Raw genomic sequence first — 18,773 nt, 5'->3', positions numbered from 1 at the left:
TATTACTGGGCTTTTATTTAGCCCAAACTTATGTACATTGTATATAGATACTATATTGGTTGTGCAACCTTTGACTGGCTAGCTTTTCCCTCTTCCCCTACTTCTAGCTTTTTCTCCTTCCCTCCCTTGTTCCAAGCGGTTCTAGAATTCTTCTTTGAGGTAGAAGCAGACAAAGGTTTGTTCCATACTAAGCAACTGCTTCATTGTGGTGTGATTAATATTTTTTATTACCTCCCCTGAAAAAGAAATGATTTTAAGATCCAGTTTGCTTCATTTAAAATGAATTCAATGGGCAATTCTCTCTGTTCTTTCTTGTTAGTATTAATATTAGTTCTAAATTAAAGGTATTTCTTCTTAGAACTACATGTATTTTATTTTCTTTTTACAAATTTATCCTTTAGGAAATGTGATTACAGTTCTCAGTGTGATATGACTTAAGTTCAGTAGCATAACTTCATCTTTTTCCTGATAGAATCTCCAATTGTATGATGAACGTTAGGGGACTTGTATCTTAAATTGATTGATAGAACTATGTATTTATCTTAAGCTACATAATGTATTTCATGAGGCCAATTCTGTATCTGCATACTGAGTGAAAGTGGCTTTTTTTTTTTCTTAATATACTTTAGGTCATGTTTTGTCATTACAGAGAGCCTAAATCTTGTGCCAAGTCAGAGTAGATAAATACATTCAGAATAAAAGAATGAGGCGAATGAACTCTATGGGATACCATCAGCTTTCATAAATTATTTTTGCTAAGATTCCTTTTATATATTTATACATAGAAGGAAAATTGTTGGTATTATATTTACTTTCTAGTGGAATTGGTACAATTATGACACAAAACACACTTTATTCTAGTTCGGTATATAGCTGATCTTAGACTCTGAGAGGTTTGGTTACCAAGAGCCGAAGGGACTTTCTTTTAAAGCAGTTTTTATAGTACCCTCCCTGTGTAATTACAGTTCTTATTATTTCAAGTGATAAAAATACAACCACTGGTAAGCAAAGTAACTAGTTTTCTAAACATTACCATGTTTCCCTAAGCCTATATAATTAAGAGAAATTCTATTTTTAAGTGTAGCAATCATTTTAGAATTTTAAAACAATTTCCTGACAGTAAACTTTCCCTTTTGAAGTTTTAAATATATGGACGTTTAGTTAAAATAGATGTTTTCTTTTCTAACTAAAGCATTTTTGTAAGTTTCTGGAAGAAATATTTTAAAAAGAAAAAATGTCCCCACAGTTCATTTATTCAATACTTTGAGGTGCTTACTCTGCTAGATAGTGGGCATATAAAGGTGAGCCTCAAATTTGCAGTCTAATTTACAAATTTATGAGTGTAGATTTTGTTATAGCTATATTTTTATTAAAATTGTCACTTGTATTCTTTAGGCAGTCTCGTCAAACAGTACCTGATATCAACACAGAGCCCTCCCAGAATGAACAGATCATTTGGGATGACCCGACAGCCAGGGAAGAGAGAGCAAGGCTTGCCAGCAATCTGCAGTGGCCTAGTTGTCCCACACAGTATTCTGAGCTTCAGGTTGACATTAAAAAATTGGAGGATTCTCCTTTCCAGGAGCCTTTACATGATCCAGAAATTGCTGAACAGGGTAATGAAAGGAAATCTATACATTTGTTTGCATTAAGTGTATGTTGACTTCTTAAAACTAGATAAGCACTTGGGGTTCTCTGAATTTAACACATGTAAACAAAAAACTTACTAGATATTTCTGATTTGGGTTTAATGTGAGAGAGAAATAATTATAAATTGAGGCAACTCTGTATCAGTAAAATTGAAGAATATTTTTGGCTCTTAAATATGGAAATTGAGGATTGGACAGTTTTTTCCAGACATAGTTTTTACTATTGTTCTTTCTCTCATTCCTTTGTACATTTGTATCCTTAATGTTTGTCTTTTTCTCAATCATCTTATTTTCACTAAGCCTTCTAAATTCCACCCAGCAGGTACCTAGATTTGTTCCTTGGATTTGTAGGTGTTCCTTTCTAAATTCTCCTAGTTTTTTCCCTTGGGCTTTACCTTGAAGACAAAATGATTCCTGTCTTTCGTCTTTGGTCATCTTTTTCCCCATTTTCTCGTATCACTTGAGCATGCCTCTGCACTAGCTAGATATTCTCCAAGTAGAGCACTGCTTTCATTTTATAAGTTTGGGTTACATTTTACTGTTGAAACCTTAGTATTTAAAGAAAGGGTTGGCAGAAGCCTACAGATAACACTATTTGCCTTTTAAAAAGCTAATTAATTACATTTATTTATAAGCATAGAAATAGGCTACTTCTTTTGCATGTACTTTTTACATTCCAGAATTTGTATTTAATTTCATCTTGGTTAAGACAGAATATTTGCCCGAATTTGTTCTTAGTCATATTTGGATAACATCACACTGCAGCATTTTATTGCCCTCAGCAGTCTGTGATTCCGGAAACATGTGTGTGACTGAAGCCCCAAAACACCCGACCTCTGAAGAACTGGAAACACCAGTAAAAGACAGCCACCTGATCCCTACACCTCAAGCTCCCAGTATTGCCTTCCCCCTAGCCAACCCACCTGTGGCTCCACACCCTAGAGAAAAGGTTAGTTTATCCCTTTATGATATGCCTTTTTGATATTACTGTTATGCTGCATTAAAAATTTGCAGTCAGTATTAAGAGTTCGTGAATGTTGAAACCTGCATTTCTTCACGTTATTATTTCTGTATTTGAGAAAAGATTAAAAATGTCACTTTAAAAAGCCCATATACCTGATTGATAACCTTTTTAATGTTAATTCTTTCTAAAATAAAACTCTTCCATTTCAGATTATAACAATAGAGGAAACCCATGAAGACTCGAAAAAACAGTACATATTTCAGTTGTCGTCTCTGAATCCTCAAGAACGTATTGATTATTGTCATCTGATTGAAAAACTAGGTACAAGTATTTTTTTTTTAAGTCAAAAATGTAACCTTATTTGGAAGGCAGTATAGTTGATAGCATTTCTAAGATGTACAAATTGAGAGGAAAAAAGATGGGTGGGGCACCTGACTCAGGTAGAGCACGCCACTCTTAGTCTTGGGGCCATAAATCATTGAAATTACAGACTTAAAATAAAACTGTATTTTAATGAAGTTGAAGGTATGGTAATACCTGGAGAGGAGCTCCTTTTTATGTAACATTCCTTTCTACTGTTGTCAGCCTCTCCACCTGATGTCATTCTGGTGCTCTATAGTAGGACTATCTGATAGAAAGAGAGCCACATACATAATTTTAAACTTAGTGATAGCCACATTTTATTTTATTGTTTTTTTAAAGATTTATTTATTCATTCATTCATTCATTCATTCATTCATGAGAGACACAGAGAGAGAAAGAGAAGCAGAGACAGACATAGGCAGAGGGAGAAGCAGGCTCCATGCAGTCTGCCCAATGCAGGACTTGATCCCGGGTCTCCAGGATCACACCCTGGACTGCAGGAGGCGCCAAACCGCTGTGCCACCGGGGCTGCCCAGTAGCCATATTTAAAAAAGTAAAAAATCAAGTAAAACTAATAAAACATTTTATTTAACCTGCTGTACACAAAATATTATATTCAACATGTAATCGATATAAAATATCAATGAGATCTTAACTTTTTTTCCTAAGTAGTTTTTGAAATCTGATATATATTTTGCACTTTTAGCACATCTCAATTTGGGCTATGCTGCAAGTGTTTGATAGCCACATGTGACTAGTGGTTACTGTATTAGAGCAACTCTACAGAATTAGGGAAAGTATAGGAAGAGAACTTAATCTGACAGGTTGATACAGAGAAAACATTAGGAAATATAATGGTTGTTTTTAATAATAGCCCTGAGTCATCAAGAAAAGATTAAATGTTAGTGCTGTCCTTTTAAGAATGTGGTAAATTATGATAGATGTTTTTGGGTTTTGTTTTGTTTTGTTTAGATTTTATTTATTCATGAGAGAGGCAGAGACAGAGGCAGAGGGAGAAGCAGGCTCCATGCAGGGAGCCCGATGCGGGACTCAATCCTAGAACTCCAGGATCATGCCCTGGGCCAAAGGCAGGCGCTACCACTGAGCCACCCAGGGATCCCTGATAGAAATCTTAAAAAAGATTTCTGTCAAATACAGAGTTGAGACGCTATGTTTCTTAGAAATAGGACTCACGTGAACACTGTTTCCCAGTCACCTAGCAAATGAGATGGAGCTCTAAATCAAGATTTTTTTTTTAATATTTATTTATTTGAAAGAGAAAGCATGAGGGGAGGAACAGAGGGAGGGGGAGAAGCAGATGTCTTGCTGAGCAGAAAGCCCAATGCAGGGCTCAATTCCAGGACCCCAGGATTACAACTTGAGCCAGGGGCAGACACCTAACTGACTGAGCCACCCAGGCACCCCATAAATCAAGATTGTTAAGCTTTATCTGGAGCTCTCAGAATGGAAGAAGATGCTCCAAGCATCTGTCCTCCTGTATTTTATTCCATCTCTGTAAACTCTGGCAAGAGAATGGTCTAGAAGAGAGGCAAATGAGGACAGATTGTACTGGAATGGAGTCTGAGTGGGAAGTTTTTGATACCAGAATGCAAAGAGACCCTTCATCTTATAAATGAAGCAACTGTGGCCAGTTGATTTACATAAGTAAATCTATTATGTTGTCTGGGTTACCGAATAAATTTGTTAAATAGAATTAGATCTCAATATAATATGGAATTTTCACCTTCTTGTTTTTTTGTCATTCTGATCCTGAGTTACTGTGTACTTGTGTCATCATGGGTAGATGGCAGATAATCATAGTAACCTACCTTCAGAGAGTTGTGAAGATTAAATTAGTTAATAATCCTGAGTACTTTCCACAATCCCTGGCATATAGTATGTGGTCAAACAATATTGTTTCCTTTATTAGTTATCTGTAAAGCATGAGTAGAGCTCTAATGTTTTGTTGAATTCTTACAAAGTCGTTAATACAACTTTGCCTAACCAATAATCAAGTTAATTTCTGAAGTGTAAATCAAAAATTGATCAGTCAAAAGCCATGCTTTACATAAGCTTTTAAGCCTTCTTTCCTCAAAATCGGACATCATACATCTGTGTCTGAGAAGAGGGTTCAGCTTCTGCCTGCTGCTTCATGTTTCCCTAGGGTGTGTGTTTTCCTCCCTAGCTTCTGTGTTGTTGAGCTATTGACCTTATTTCCACTCAAAAAATTTTCTTCTGCTTTTACTCTATAGAAGCCATTTCTTGACTTCCATCTCCCTGGTTACCAATACTCAGTGGTTGGAAATTGCAAAAGTAGTTGAGACTTAAAAGCTATAACAACAGTAGTAAAAAAAAAAAAAAAAACAGTAGTAAATGGACTCTGTTTATATTGTTTTTTTTTGTTTTAATATCTTAATTGTAACAAGCCAAGTACAAACAGAAAAGTTTGAATAAGAATTTAGTATTGAAATAGCAAAGAATTTTTGTTAATTATTTTGGTCTGATAATGGCATTGTGGCTGTGTAAGAAAATTACCATGTATTGTAGAGATGCATACTGAATGGGTAGGGGTAGAGTAACCTGATGTCTGGAATTTACTTTAAAATAGTTAATGGGCAGGCAGCCTGGGTGGCTCAGCGGTTTAGCGCTGCCTTAGGCCCAGGGCGTGATCCTGGAGACCCGGGATTGAGTCCCATGTTGGGCTCCCTGCATGGAGCCTGCTCCTCCCTCTGCCTGTGTCTCTGCCTCTCTCTCTCTCTCTCTCTCTCTCTCTCTCTCTCATATGAATAAAATCTTTAAAACAAATTAATTAAATAGTTAAGCCAAAAAGAGGGTAGACTGAAGTAAGGATGGCAAAATTTTGGTAATTTTGGAATCTAGGTGGCCAGTGTGTAGGGTTTCATTTTACTATTTCTTTCTATTTTAATTTTTCATTAAAAAATATTATTTTATAAAAATATGTGTATGTGAAGTAGAATAATTGTCAAAGTGTTTTGGTTTATTTGGTGCATTTTATTTATAAATAATTTCTTTGTAGAGTTGACGTTTTTTCTAGGAAGAAGTTAAGAATTTCAATAAAGTATCAATTTTTCTTTACTTTAGGTGGATTAGTAATAGAGAAGCAATGCTTTGATCCCAATTGTACACACATTGTTGTGGGACATCCTCTTCGAAACGAGAAGTATTTAGCCTCAGTGGCAGCTGGGAAGTGGGTACTTCATCGCTCCTACCTGGAAGCATGCCGGACTGCTGGGCACTTCGTGCTGGTGTGTATTCAAATTAATATGAAGAATCATTTTTCTTTAAAAAACATCTGCCTCAGGTCATGATCTCAGTCAGGGTCCTGGGAATCGAGCCTCAGCGGGGAGTCTGTAAGACTTAATAATTGATTCCAGTATCCACATAATCATTCATATAATGGAAATAACCAAATATGACCAGTTAGATTATACCGATTTTATAAGGTCCACATTAACAAAGCAAAAAAAGAAAAATTTAAGAGATTACAGACCCAGATTCTTAGTTATATCAGTTTTGTTTAATTTGAATGTGGACTTAGTTTTTTTCTCTTTGGAATAACATTAGAAAATGTGAAGATTATCTCATCATAAGCTTTATCTTTACTGCCAGCCCCTTAAATATTAAGTTGTCTGAAATATTTTGGTTCCTAACTAACCATCACAGTAATATCTGTCATGCAGTTTTTGAAGTTTTCAATCAATATCCCTTAGGGATCTGATTTCTATGGACAGGTAGTCAAGCTATTAACACATACCTCCACTGAGAACATGTCCTTCTATGAAGTTCGTCTTATAATAGATGAAGCCTAGTAATCTGTATATTACCAATTACTAAGGTGTAGTTACTATATTTCTTAGAAATGTAGCAGTATTTTTCTGATTTCTAATTAAAAGCCAGATATACTTAGGGTGCCTGGGTGGCTTAGTTGGTTGAGCATCTGCCTTTGACTGAGGTGGCAGGGAGTCTGCTTCTCCCTCTCCCTACCACTCCCCCTGTTTGTGTGTGCTCACGCTTGCTGTCTCTCTCTCTCAAATAAAATCGTTAAAAAAAAAAAAAAACACATACATGACCCTTCTATGAATTAAAGTACATATTCTTCCTCTGTGCTCATAAACTGATATTTAGTGCTCTGTATTTATAACAATTGAATGTATAGCTTTTAACTCTTATGAGATCATGGACTTCTTGAGGACAATACTGTAGGACAACTCCGAAGTTTATTGTACTAATTGTCTAGGAAGAAGACTATGAATGGGGAAGTAGTTCCATACTTGATGTTTTGACTGGAATCAATGTACAGCAACGAAGACTAGCACTTGCAGCAATGAGATGGAGGAAAAAAATCCAGCAAAGACAAGAATCAGGCATTGTTGAGGTATTCACAGATGTGGTGATATGAACGGCATTCAGTTTGATGATTATTAACAGATTTTAATTTTAAGAGAATGTGCTTATTAACAAAATATAGTTGTCTTTTATGCCTCGGTTGATATACTTAGTTTGAGCATTCTAAATAGGGCTAATGTTAATTCCTAATTCCTTTAATTATGATCAAGAGGAAGGTATATATAATGTTGATGTCTCTTTTAAAAATATGTGTATATGGGATATCTGGGTGGCTCACTCAGTTAGGCATCCAACTCTTGATTTCAGTTCAGGTCATGATCTCAGAGTGGTGAGATCCAGCCTTGCATCAGACTCCTCGCTTAGCCAGGAGTCTGCTAGAGATTCTCTCTCTCCCTCTGCCACTCCCCTCACCACGTATACATGAATGCACACTCTCTCAAATACATAAATCTTTTTTTAAAAAGTAAAAAGGAATGGTAAAAATAATTTTAAAATGTGACCCATGCTATATTTCTTCCAAAGACTCTTCAGCATCTACCTTCAGGGTTTCTTAACATGGGGTCCACAGACTCTCCCAAAGGAGTTGTAGATAAAATTCACTGTTTATAGACTTTGGATGGAGCATTGGAATACATCCTTATTTTTACTAACCTCCAATTGGAAGCATTTCTTTTCATTATAGAAGTCTAGGTAACCAATCACAACATTTAACAGTACTTGTGATTTTACCCCAAGAGAAGAGAGACATCTTTGCATTATAGTTGCAAGTATTTCGAGATACTGCTTATGTTTATCATCTTTTTTTAATTGAAATATAGTTGATGCACAGTATTACATTAGTTTCACATATGTAACAGTGATTTGACAACTATACATTATGCTCAGAAGTGTAGCTAACCATCTGTCTTTACTACTTTGAAATTATAATAGCTCCAGTCACCACTAGGTCTTTTGATTTAATTCATTAATACAGAAGGGCATCTGTTATGTTACAAATTTGCAAATATTTTGACAGTTTTCAATAAAATGGTTTTTTGTAATCTTTTATAGTTTATGTTAAAATTAATATTTTAAAACATTGTTCATATGGCACAGAAATCACATTTCAATAAAGCTTTTGTTTTAAAAGAATAAGAAAACAGGTCCAGAGGTTTCACTGGACTGTCAAAGGAGTCCATGGTCACAAAAGTTAGAAACCCAAATTAAATAATCTTGTGTGTTGTATTCTGAGCTCTCTACTGTATCCATGCCCTTGTTAGCCTTAATTCCCTTCTTTTAGAGTAATTCTACTGGCTTTTGTTGATAGTTATTCCCTAGTGAAATATTTAATATTTCTGATTTGCAAACATTTTCAAGAGAAATATAATAGAGACTTCATCTAATCTAAGAACTTGTACAATAAGTTCTACCGTGGATTAATTATAAGGAAAAAATACAAGACTAAATAAAAGCCAAGTTGCTTTGTTTTCATGTTAATTAATCATCAAAACATTTTCCTTCGTTTTTCAAGTACTTACTGATAGCCTACTGTGTGCCAAACACCATAGCTATGTGTTTCAGAGTATTCTGACCAGAGACAATTACCACTGTGGCAGAAGTAAAGGTTATAAGATTATTTGTTGACGTAAAACTACATTTACAGATAAAATGATGTATTATTTGCATTTATTTCCCAAATAACTTCAACACTGATTATTTTTTCATTTGTAGGGGGCATTTAGTGGGTGGAAGGTTATCTTACATGTTGACCAGTCCCGAGAAGCAGGATTCAAACGCCTTCTTCAGTCAGGAGGAGCAAAGGTTTGTATTGAGTCAACTTACAGAATTTTTTATGTGAATTTTTTTTTGACCAAGTTCTTGATTTTCTCTACTTTGTGAGATGACAGTCCTTAAGTACAGATTATACTTGAACTACTTTGGGACACTGATAGATTGTGATGCTTATTATTTGTTCTTTAGGTACTACCTGGTCATTCTGTACCTTTATTTAAAGAAGCTACACATCTCTTTTCTGACTTCAATAAACTGAAACCAGATGACTCAGGAGTTAATATAGCAGAAGCTGCTGCCCAAAATGTGTACTGCTTGAAAACAGAGTACATTGCTGATTATCTGATGCAGGTATGTAAGATTTTTGTCCTTGACCTCCTCATCACCAGAGATAGACTTATATGCCTAGGGTTGTAACTGCACGACAAAACCTTTGACTTGTTTATTAATAGAATGTTTGGCTCCTCTTATTCTGTATGCAATCCCTTTCAGTTTCATTCTATTTTTTTATAATGAACACATACGTAAACATTTAGCTTGGAGTTAAATAGAGCAGGTATAAAAATCTGGGTTACCTAAAAGCATTAAAAATGCCCTTTCTTAGTGTTGGAATAGTGCTATTCACAATTAGCCTAAGTTTTTATTTGGGCAAAGAAAAATCTTTGTGATGCCAGAGTACCTGAAATGCCATCAGAAATCAGCAAGATATGACACATGATAATGCCTTACTACCAAGGATTTCAAATAGAATGGTATAGAACTAAGGGGAAGCCAAAACTCACCATGCTGTGTAATTTTTGTTGTTTGTGTTTCGGAGTTGCTCAGGATATATAGGAAAAAATGGCTAAAACATAAACATGAAACCTTTATTATAAAGCAGTGGGATGTACTAATTAGTAATTAATAAGCCAGTACTAACTCCTAGAAACACCTAAGTAACTTTTTAAAAAGCTCAAGCCTTTTTACTCACTGCTTTTCTCAGGGTTACATTGTGTATCAGGCAGTAGATGTCTGGAGGAATGCAGTTGGGCGGAGTGGGCTGCTTTGTATTTCTATGTCTAAGCTCATCATTGCCAACCTAGCTCTCAGAAGTAGGTCAAAACAGAACACTTCAGGGAAGCAAAGCAGCAGACTAGGGAGGGAGAGTCAAGCATACTTGACTTCAAGTTCATGATCAAGATAAGCCAAGCACAAGTAAGACTCTTGAGATAGGCTTACCCCAATGTTCTGACCTCAGGTTAAAAGCTGGTGGTGGGGTGAGGTATTAATTCATTAAAAAGCTGGGTGCAGTGGCCACGGGGATCTTGGTGATGACATGTCCTTAGCTACCTTGCTCCACTCTGGATGGTCACCCTCTATTACACAGTGCTGTCATCCCAGGATCTCCATTCACCACCATCCTTTCTCTTCTCTGTTGGATCTCCTATTTCTATATCCCTTGTCATCCTAATCTCTCATTTTGTCAAAGGTCATTTTATAGTAACTTGAGAAAGCGCATGGGGATAAACAGATTTTCTGTATGTGAAAATTCTTTTTTCTGTGCTCAAATTTCTCAGTTTGGATGGACATCAAATTCTAGGTTGAAACATTTCTTAATCTCCTTGCTTTTAGTATTGTATTTTGATTCATAATCTGTTTTAAGTAACTATAATTTAGAAGGAAGCTCTTTTTGTCCCTAGTTTTCTAAAATTTCAAAATGATAGGCTCTCAGGGTCTGTTTTTATTATGCTGCACATGACAGGCCTCTTCTGGCCTGGTAACTTGTATCTTTCATTTCTAGGAAATCTTGAGTTATTTCAGCAAGGATATTTTGTCTCCACTTTCTGTTCTCATTTTCTAGTACTTCTACTTGTACACTTGATAATCTTATTTCATAACTATTTTTATTTTATTATTTATTTATTCATGAGAGGCACAGACATAGGCAGAGGAAGAACCAGGCTCCCTGTAGGGAGCCTGATGCAGGACTCAATCCCAGGACCCCAGGACCACAACCTGAGCCAAAGGCAGACTCTCAACCACTGAGCCACCCAGGTGCCCCGTAAAATGGCCTTCTTTTAAACAGAGTATCGTTGGGTCTTGCTTTTTTATTCTTTGGAATGTTTAGTCCATCATGTAATTATTGATATGATTGGATTTAGTTTTTTTCGCAGTTTGTCTTCAGTTTGTCTCCTTTGTTTCTGTGTTCTTCCTTTCTTGCCTTTTTTTGGTTGGGGACAGGATGTGTTTTGCTCTACAGATTACAGTATACTTCCTTAACTTTCCATAGTGTAGCTGGAATGATATTGTGCCACTTCACACAGAATGTAGAAAGCTTGCAGTCATAGAGGTTCCTTTACTTCCCCTATCCTTTTTAAACCAGGGGCTGATAAACTGTGGCCCACAGGCCAAACCCTGCCCACTGCCTATTTTATAAGGTTTTACTGGAACACACAGCTCCAGCCATTTATATGTTCTCTCTTCTGCACTACAGTACCTGGGGTGAGTAGTTGCAACAGGGACCATCTGTTCCCCACAGCCTGAAATATTTAATGTCTGGTCGTTGAACATAAAGCAGGGGCCAGCAAACTTTCTGTAGAGTTGTCATATATTTTACATTGGTCTAATACAGCTCCACAGAACAGTGTTCTGCCTTAAAGTAAAAATTGCTTAAACAGGGATCCCTGGGTGGCGCAGCGGTTTAGCACCTGCCTTTGGCCCAGGGCGCGATCCTGGAGACCGGGGATCGGATCCCACGTCGGGCTCCCGGTGCATGGAGCCTGCTTCTCCCTCTGCCTGTGTCTCTGCCTCTCTCTCTCTCTCACTGTGTGCCTATCATAAATAAATAAATAAAAAATTAAAAAAAAATTGCTTAAACAATCCTATGTTTTGAGAAAATTAAAAGGAAGAATACAGTCTTATATTTATCCTATTTAGTATCACTTTTCCTTCAGCCCGAAAAACTGGTTTGTACTACAAGTCGGATGGGACCAATTCTAGTTAATTATTTGAGTGTCTATTTTACCTTTATGCTTGAAGGTTCTTTTTGAAGGGTATGGAATTTGGGAGTTGATATTTTTCCTTCTATTTTAAAGATTCCACTTTCTGTTGGCCTCTATTGTTTCTGATATATCAGTGGTAATTTGAATTCTTCTCCTCTATGCAGTGCTCTGTGTCATTGCGTGTGGGGTATGTGTCTTGCTGTTCAGAATTTTCATCTTTGGTTTTCACCATTTAGGATATTGCCAGGTGTGGTTTCTTTATGTTAATGTAATCCTGGTTGGTGTCTGCAGAGCTTCTTTAGTCTGTAAACTTCTTTCACCACATTAAAGAAATTTTGGCCATTACTTCTCCATTCTTTCATCTAGTTATGGGAATTTAATCACTCATACCTTTGGATATTGTCCCACAGGTCCTTCAGACCATGTTTACTCTGCAGTTTTTCTGTTTTTCTGATTAATTCCTGTTTATCTGTTTCCAACTTCACTGATTTTTTTTTCTGTATTTTCATTCTGTTCTTAACCCTACTCCATGAGATTTTCTATTTAGATATTAAATTTTTTTATACATAGAATTCTTTGGTTCTTTTTTTATAGTTTCTATTTTTCTGCTTTTTCATTTCAAGGATAAGAGCAGCTATAGTGTGTCTACTACTTCCAACATCTGGGTAATGAGCAAGATATACTGTTTTTATTTTGAGGGAATTGTAGATTTACATATAGTTGTAAGAAATAACAGTTTCCCCCAGTGGATAACATCTTGCAAAAATCTAGCAGTATTACACAGTATTACAGCCGAGATATTGACATGATGCAATCCACACTTACTCCAATTTCTCCATTTCTACTTTTTTTTTTTTAATTTTTTTTTATTTATTTATGATAGTCACACACACAGAGAGAGAGAGAGAGAGAGAGAGAGAGAGGCAGAGACACAGGCAGAGGGAGAAGCAGGCTCCATGCACCAGGAGCCCGACGTAGGATTAGATCCCGGGTCTCCAGGATCGCGCCCTGGGCCAAAGGCAGGCGCCAAACCGCTGCGCTACCCAGGGATCCCTCTCCATTTCTACTTGATGTGTCTGCCACCACAGTCAAGATATAGAACAGTCTATCACTACAGCAACCCTTCATTTTGAGTTTTCTTAACTAGACCCATCCTTCCCTTCATTCTCTTCTCCCAGGGGTCTCACACCTGGCAACCACTAATCTGTTGTTTAAATTTTAAGTGGAATCAATATAGTATGTAATCTTTTTGGATTGGTTTTTTTCTCTTGAGAATCATTCATGTGTTGCTTGTATCAGTAATTTTATTACTACTTATTGCTGAGTAGTTCAGATATACTATAGCTTAACCATTAACCTGTTGAAGGATATCTGGGTTGTTTCTACTTTGGGGCTATTATGAAAAAAGCTACTGTGAACATTTGTACACATATTTTGTGTGAAAATAAGATTTCATTGCACTGAGATAAATCCAAAAAGACAAAAATGAAGGATCACTGTGGAGATATAGACTATTCTGAGATAAATGCTTCAGTGTGTTTCCAGAATAGTCACATTCAACATTCCTACCAATGAGATGAACAATCCCGGTTTTTTCTGTATCCTCATTGGCATGTTTACTTCTTTATTTTAGCCTTTTCATTTGGTATGTAGTAATCCCTTGCTGTGGTTTTAATTTGCAGGTCCTTAATGGCTAGTCAGAGTGAACATCTTTGGTATACTTCATAAATGTATGAGGTGTGAGGTTTCATATAAGGTGTGAAGTTTAGGTAAAAAAAAAAAATCTGTTTCAAGAGGTCTATAAAAGAACTATCCTCCATCTAGTTGCTTTGGCCCTTTGTCATAATTCAGTTGGGTATATTGTGGGGGTCTGTTGATCTAGGTATCTTTTCTTCTACAATAGCATCTTATTTATGATTTATGTATTAAGCCCTGATATTAGTGATTCCTCTTTTTCTTTTTCAAGATCATTTTAGCCATTCCAGAACCTATACCTTTTATGTAAGTTTTAGGATAACCGTATTTATATGCCTACAGAAACCTCTTGCTATGATTGATACGAATCACATTAAGCCTACAGATTAATTTGAGTGAACTGACATCTTTACTATGTTCAGTCTTTTGATCCCGGAACTTACTGATTTAGGGCATCTTTAAGTTCTTTCATGAACATTTTGTAATTTTCAATACATGTGTTTTAAGTTTTGTATCTTTTTTGTGGTTTTGGATTCAGATTTTTTTCTTGAGAATGGGTCATGTTCTTCAGATGTGGTATAATTTTATATGCATCCTAGACATTTTAAGTTGTAAAAATTAGATTCTATTTTCCTCTCAGGGGGATGCCATTCTGTTTGCTTAACAGGCACTGGCTGCTGTGAGTGGGGGGCTCAAGTCTTTAAGCTTAAGCCTCCTCTGCCTTTCCATGGTGAGAGGGCAAAGATTGAGGCAGAGTTCATGACCGAGTTTGGGGCTTCTCCTGCTCCTTCCTGGGATTTCCCACCTCATTTTTCAGTGGCTGTGGTTTCAGGCCATTAATACTACCTGCTTTCTGTTAAGGCTTAGTTTAGCCAGCCCACATGACTCTTCTCCTCAGACCGGACCCCCTACCAAGTGTCAACCCTTCTGATATTGCCTGATCTCATTTCCTCTCCAGTGTCTTGTGATAGTTGCCTTTAATATATTTGGGTCGGAAGTTGTCATCCAGGGAAGAGTTGAATCAAAAGGCACTTACCCAGTATTTTATGGTGATTCATTTTCATGTTATCCAGTCTGCCACTTGGAGGAAAAGTTCATTTTAATTGGAATATGGTTGTTGCAAGGATTTTGGAGGCAGTGTTGTAATGATTTTGGCTTTGCCACCTGCTACTTATATAATGTTATTTAGCCTTTTTTATCTTATCTGTAAAATGGGGAATATGAAACACCTATCTCACATGTTTACAGATTAAAAATATTTTTAAAAATTGACAATAAGGGGGATCCCTGGGTGGCGCAGTGGTTTGGCGCCTGCCTTTGGCCCAGGGCACGATTCTGGAGACCCGGGATCGAATCCCACGTCGGGCTCCCGGTGCATGGAGCCTGCTTCTCCTTCTGCCTGTGTCTCTGCCTCTCTCTCTCTCTCTCTCACTGTGTGCCTATCATAAATAAATAAAAAAAATATTTAAAAAAATAAAAAAAAAAATTGACAATAAGGGGGATGCCTGGGTAACTCAGTGGTTGAGCATCTGCCTTTGGCTCAGGGTGTGATCCTGGTCCAGGGATCAAGTCTCACATCTGGCTCTGCTTCTCCCTCTCCCTATATCTCTGCCTCTCTCTCTGTCTCATGATTAAATAAAATCTTTGGGGAAAAAAGTTGACACTAAGTATAAGGTGTCACTTCTTAACCTTACTCTACAAATGACACCATTATCAAGGTCTGAGCGGGCCCCATTCCACCTGAGCTATAAATTTTTCTGATAAAAGGTGAGATTTTGTCACATATGGTCTATTCCTAGCATACCTTAAAATACAAATTTTAAGTCTTTCTGGCTAAAAAGCATAGTCAAGGAAAAAAATGAACAATGTATTTTCCTCTTTTATAGGAATCACCTCCTCCAGTAGAAAATTACTGTCTACCAGAAGCAGTTTCATTTCTTCAGAATAATAAGGAACCTGGGCCTGGATTATCACAGAAGAGGAAAGCTCCTACAGAGAAAAATAAAATCAAACGGCCTAGAGTAAACTAATCATGTTTGCTCTTTAGTCACCAAACATTAGTATTTTAATTATAAAGCCTGAATGTTACGGTCATGGATTTGCATAGTAATTTAAAGACAAGTGTCGGAAGCATTCAGCTTCTGAATGTTCGTTTTTAACATCTGAAATTTTAATCACTGAAACATTAACTGTTTTACCTGAAATAACAAAAACACAACTCCTTGGCTAGCTTGTCATTAAACCACACTGAAGTGTGTAAGGGGCTGTTTATTTATTTTCTTGTAAATATCTGAGTCTATAGCTTAGTGAAGTTTTAGCAAGGTAATGGATTTTGCCTTAAAATGCCTGCTTTAATTCGTAACAATAAGGAGCTTGTAGATTGGGATTTATTCGTGTTTTCCCTGATTCCTCTCACCACTTTCCCTCTTTTTAACAGGAGCCTGAGTACAAGGTTTAATGAGAAACTGAGGCTTTAAACTTAAATATGTGTTAGTGTATATATGTATATGCATGTTTGTACAGATCTCCATGATGTTTGCCAAGTTTGGGAGCCAAAACTTGGAAAATAAAGACAATAAAGAATAAAACTAGTGACTGAAATTAGTTGTTCAGATAAGTTTTTGAACAGAGCATCCTAGTATTCATTGTCTTGTTGAAGCAATAAATGATTTGTAAAATTAAGCTTAAAAAGCAAATCACTGGGGTGCCTGGGTGGTGCAGGTAGTTGAGCATCAGACTCTTGATTTTCTCAGGGTCGTTGGCTCAAGCTCTGAGTGGGGGCTCCAGGCTCAGCTTCTCCCTTTCCTTGCCCCTCCGCCCACTCTCTAAAATAAGTAACTTTAAAAAAAAATTTATTACTAGTTATGTTTCTGATGTTTGTTACTTTAGAATATTGTATTACTGTGTTTAAAAAAAAGTTTATTGGAACTACAAAACTGCATTAGCCTTTATTAAGCTACACCTAAACACCCTGCTACATGTGTTACCACAGTCTTCTAAATGTAAAGCTACCTCATTTTGCTGAAAGGAGGAACCAGATATAAATGGTCCCCATTTCATAGATTCTTTTTTTTTTTTTTTTTCATTTCCTAGATTCTTTGAAGGCAAACTCAAATGGTGACGGTCAAAAGTCTTAACCTGGGATCCCTGGGTGGCGCAGCGGTTTGGCGCCTGCCTTTGGCCCAGGGCACGATCCTGGAGACCCAGGATCGAATCCCACATCGGGCTCCCGGTGCATGGAGCCTGCTTCTCCCTCTGCCTATGTCTCTGCCTCTCTCTCTCTCTCTGTGACTATCATAAATAAATAAAAATAATAATAAAAAAAAAAAACAACCAAATTTAAAAAAAAAAAAAAAAAAAAGTCTTAACCTGAACACAAAACTCCTTTTTTTCAAAGTCTTCCTCTGTAGGGAAATAGTAGGGTTATCACAGCCCCTCATAAATGGCCCTTCAAAGTTTTTGGCCTTGATCTAAATTCCCAGCTCAAAACAAAAATTCCTGCACAGCCAAATGGATAGATAGCATTGTCATGTAAACATGTCCCTCTCCAAACAAAATCACATGGCCTGGTTCTACCAGGGCAATTTTGTGTGAGTAGAATCTTTCCAGTAGCATCTTGCAGTATGTTTCCCTGAATTTCATCACTTAAATTTTTCGTTAAAGTAAATGTTAGATCCTGTTTCTCTCTAGCCCAAATAAAATTATATAATGTACGCTTTTCTGCCAAAATTATGAACTGTTTTTCCGGTAAATAAACACATACTTTAAAACTTTAAGGCTCCAGATCTCAACTGTTCCTCCTGATTCTCCAAAATCTCTATATCAACTATTTCAACTTTGGCTTTCCCTCTTAGACTATAAATGTCCTAATGCCAGCAAGACCATACATACAAATAATTTAAGATATTATTAACGAAAGGGCATGAGTGAGGGGGGAGCACAGAGAGAGAAGCAGGCTCCTCCCTGAACAAGGGAGCCCAATATGGGGCTTGATCCCAGAACCCTGAGATCATGACCTGACCTATAAATGCAGACACTTAACCAACTGAGCCACGCAGGCACCCCATGCAAATAATCTAAGCACAGATTTCCTTCATTTAAGGAAGATTTTCCTTCATTTAAGGAAAACAAAAAAGCTTTCCTTGATTATTCTTAGTTTCTCCTCAGAATTGCTATAGCATTTTAATATGACACTTAAATTAGAATCTTCCATTCCTCCATGAATTTTCTAGTGCATCAGCCTGATGGCCAGCATTCATTTATTCATTTATTCAACAGCTATTCCTTAGCATATAACAAGTACATGGGGACGCGTGGGCGGCTCAGCGGTTTAGTGCCTGCCTTCGGCCCAGGGCATGATCCTGGAGTCCCGGGATCGAGTCCCGCATCAGGCTCCCTGTGTGGAGCCTGCTTCTCCCTCTGCCCATGTCTCTGCCTCTGTGTGTGTGTGTCTCTCTCATGAATAAATAAAATCTTAAAAAAAAAAAAAACTAGTACATGGGATCCAGGAGCAAACCACCTAGAAAGCATGCTTCCTCGTGGAGATTGAAGAGGCCGGATTGTGTGAATTGTTTCACACACCTACACATTCAGAGATTGAAGCCTAACCCCTAAAGTGACCACTTGGGAGATACGGCTTTCAAGGAGGTAATTAGGTTAAACAGGATCCTATGGCTGGGGGCCATAATGGCTGGAATGGACATGGGCACAATCTGGTCTGTGCATTTTTAGGGCAGAGCTCATAGTTCTAGAACTCAGATCTGTGACTTCACATCCAAAAACTACGAACCACTGTTGTAATCTAAACCTATTTCACAGGTACATCTTTAACCCAAAGTTGTTTTAATACACTTTGCTTTATATCAGGGATTGGCAAACTTTTGCGTATAAGTCCAGAGAGTAAACATTTTAAGTTTTGTAGGCTGGGTCTCTGGGGGTCATTTTTCCCCAACTTTAAAAGCCTCTTAAAATTGTAGGGACCAT

General features: G+C 37.0%; 1 protein-coding gene across 5 annotated transcripts in view; it reads left to right on the top strand.

The window, feature by feature from the left end:
* The window catches only part of TOPBP1 (DNA topoisomerase II binding protein 1), a 61,449-nt gene extending 43,883 nt beyond the window's left edge, over window positions 1–17,566 (top strand). For 4 of the 5 annotated variants that reach the window (XM_055321386.1, XM_055321387.1, XM_055321384.1 and 1 more), the window contains 8 exons: window positions 1,396–1,616; window positions 2,432–2,598; window positions 2,823–2,934; window positions 6,079–6,242; window positions 7,235–7,372; window positions 9,055–9,144; window positions 9,304–9,465; window positions 15,677–17,566. In XM_055321386.1, the coding sequence (XP_055177361.1) occupies window positions 1,396–1,616; window positions 2,432–2,598; window positions 2,823–2,934; window positions 6,079–6,242; window positions 7,235–7,372; window positions 9,055–9,144; window positions 9,304–9,465; window positions 15,677–15,820 (1,198 nt within the window). In that variant the 3' untranslated portion in view covers window positions 15,821–17,566. The remainder of the gene's footprint in view (window positions 1–1,395; window positions 1,617–2,431; window positions 2,599–2,822; window positions 2,935–6,078; window positions 6,243–7,234; window positions 7,373–9,054; window positions 9,145–9,303; window positions 9,466–15,676) is intronic. The other variant, XM_055321385.1, reaches the window with a different exon arrangement.
* Window positions 17,567–18,773: the final 1,207 nt, after the last annotated feature.

Source organism: Nyctereutes procyonoides, unplaced genomic scaffold (assembly GCF_905146905.1).
Source record: "Nyctereutes procyonoides isolate TBG_1078 unplaced genomic scaffold, NYPRO_anot_genome, whole genome shotgun sequence".
NCBI lineage: Eukaryota > Metazoa > Chordata > Mammalia > Carnivora > Canidae > Nyctereutes > Nyctereutes procyonoides.
This window is presented reverse-complemented; position numbering and strand designations above follow the sequence as displayed.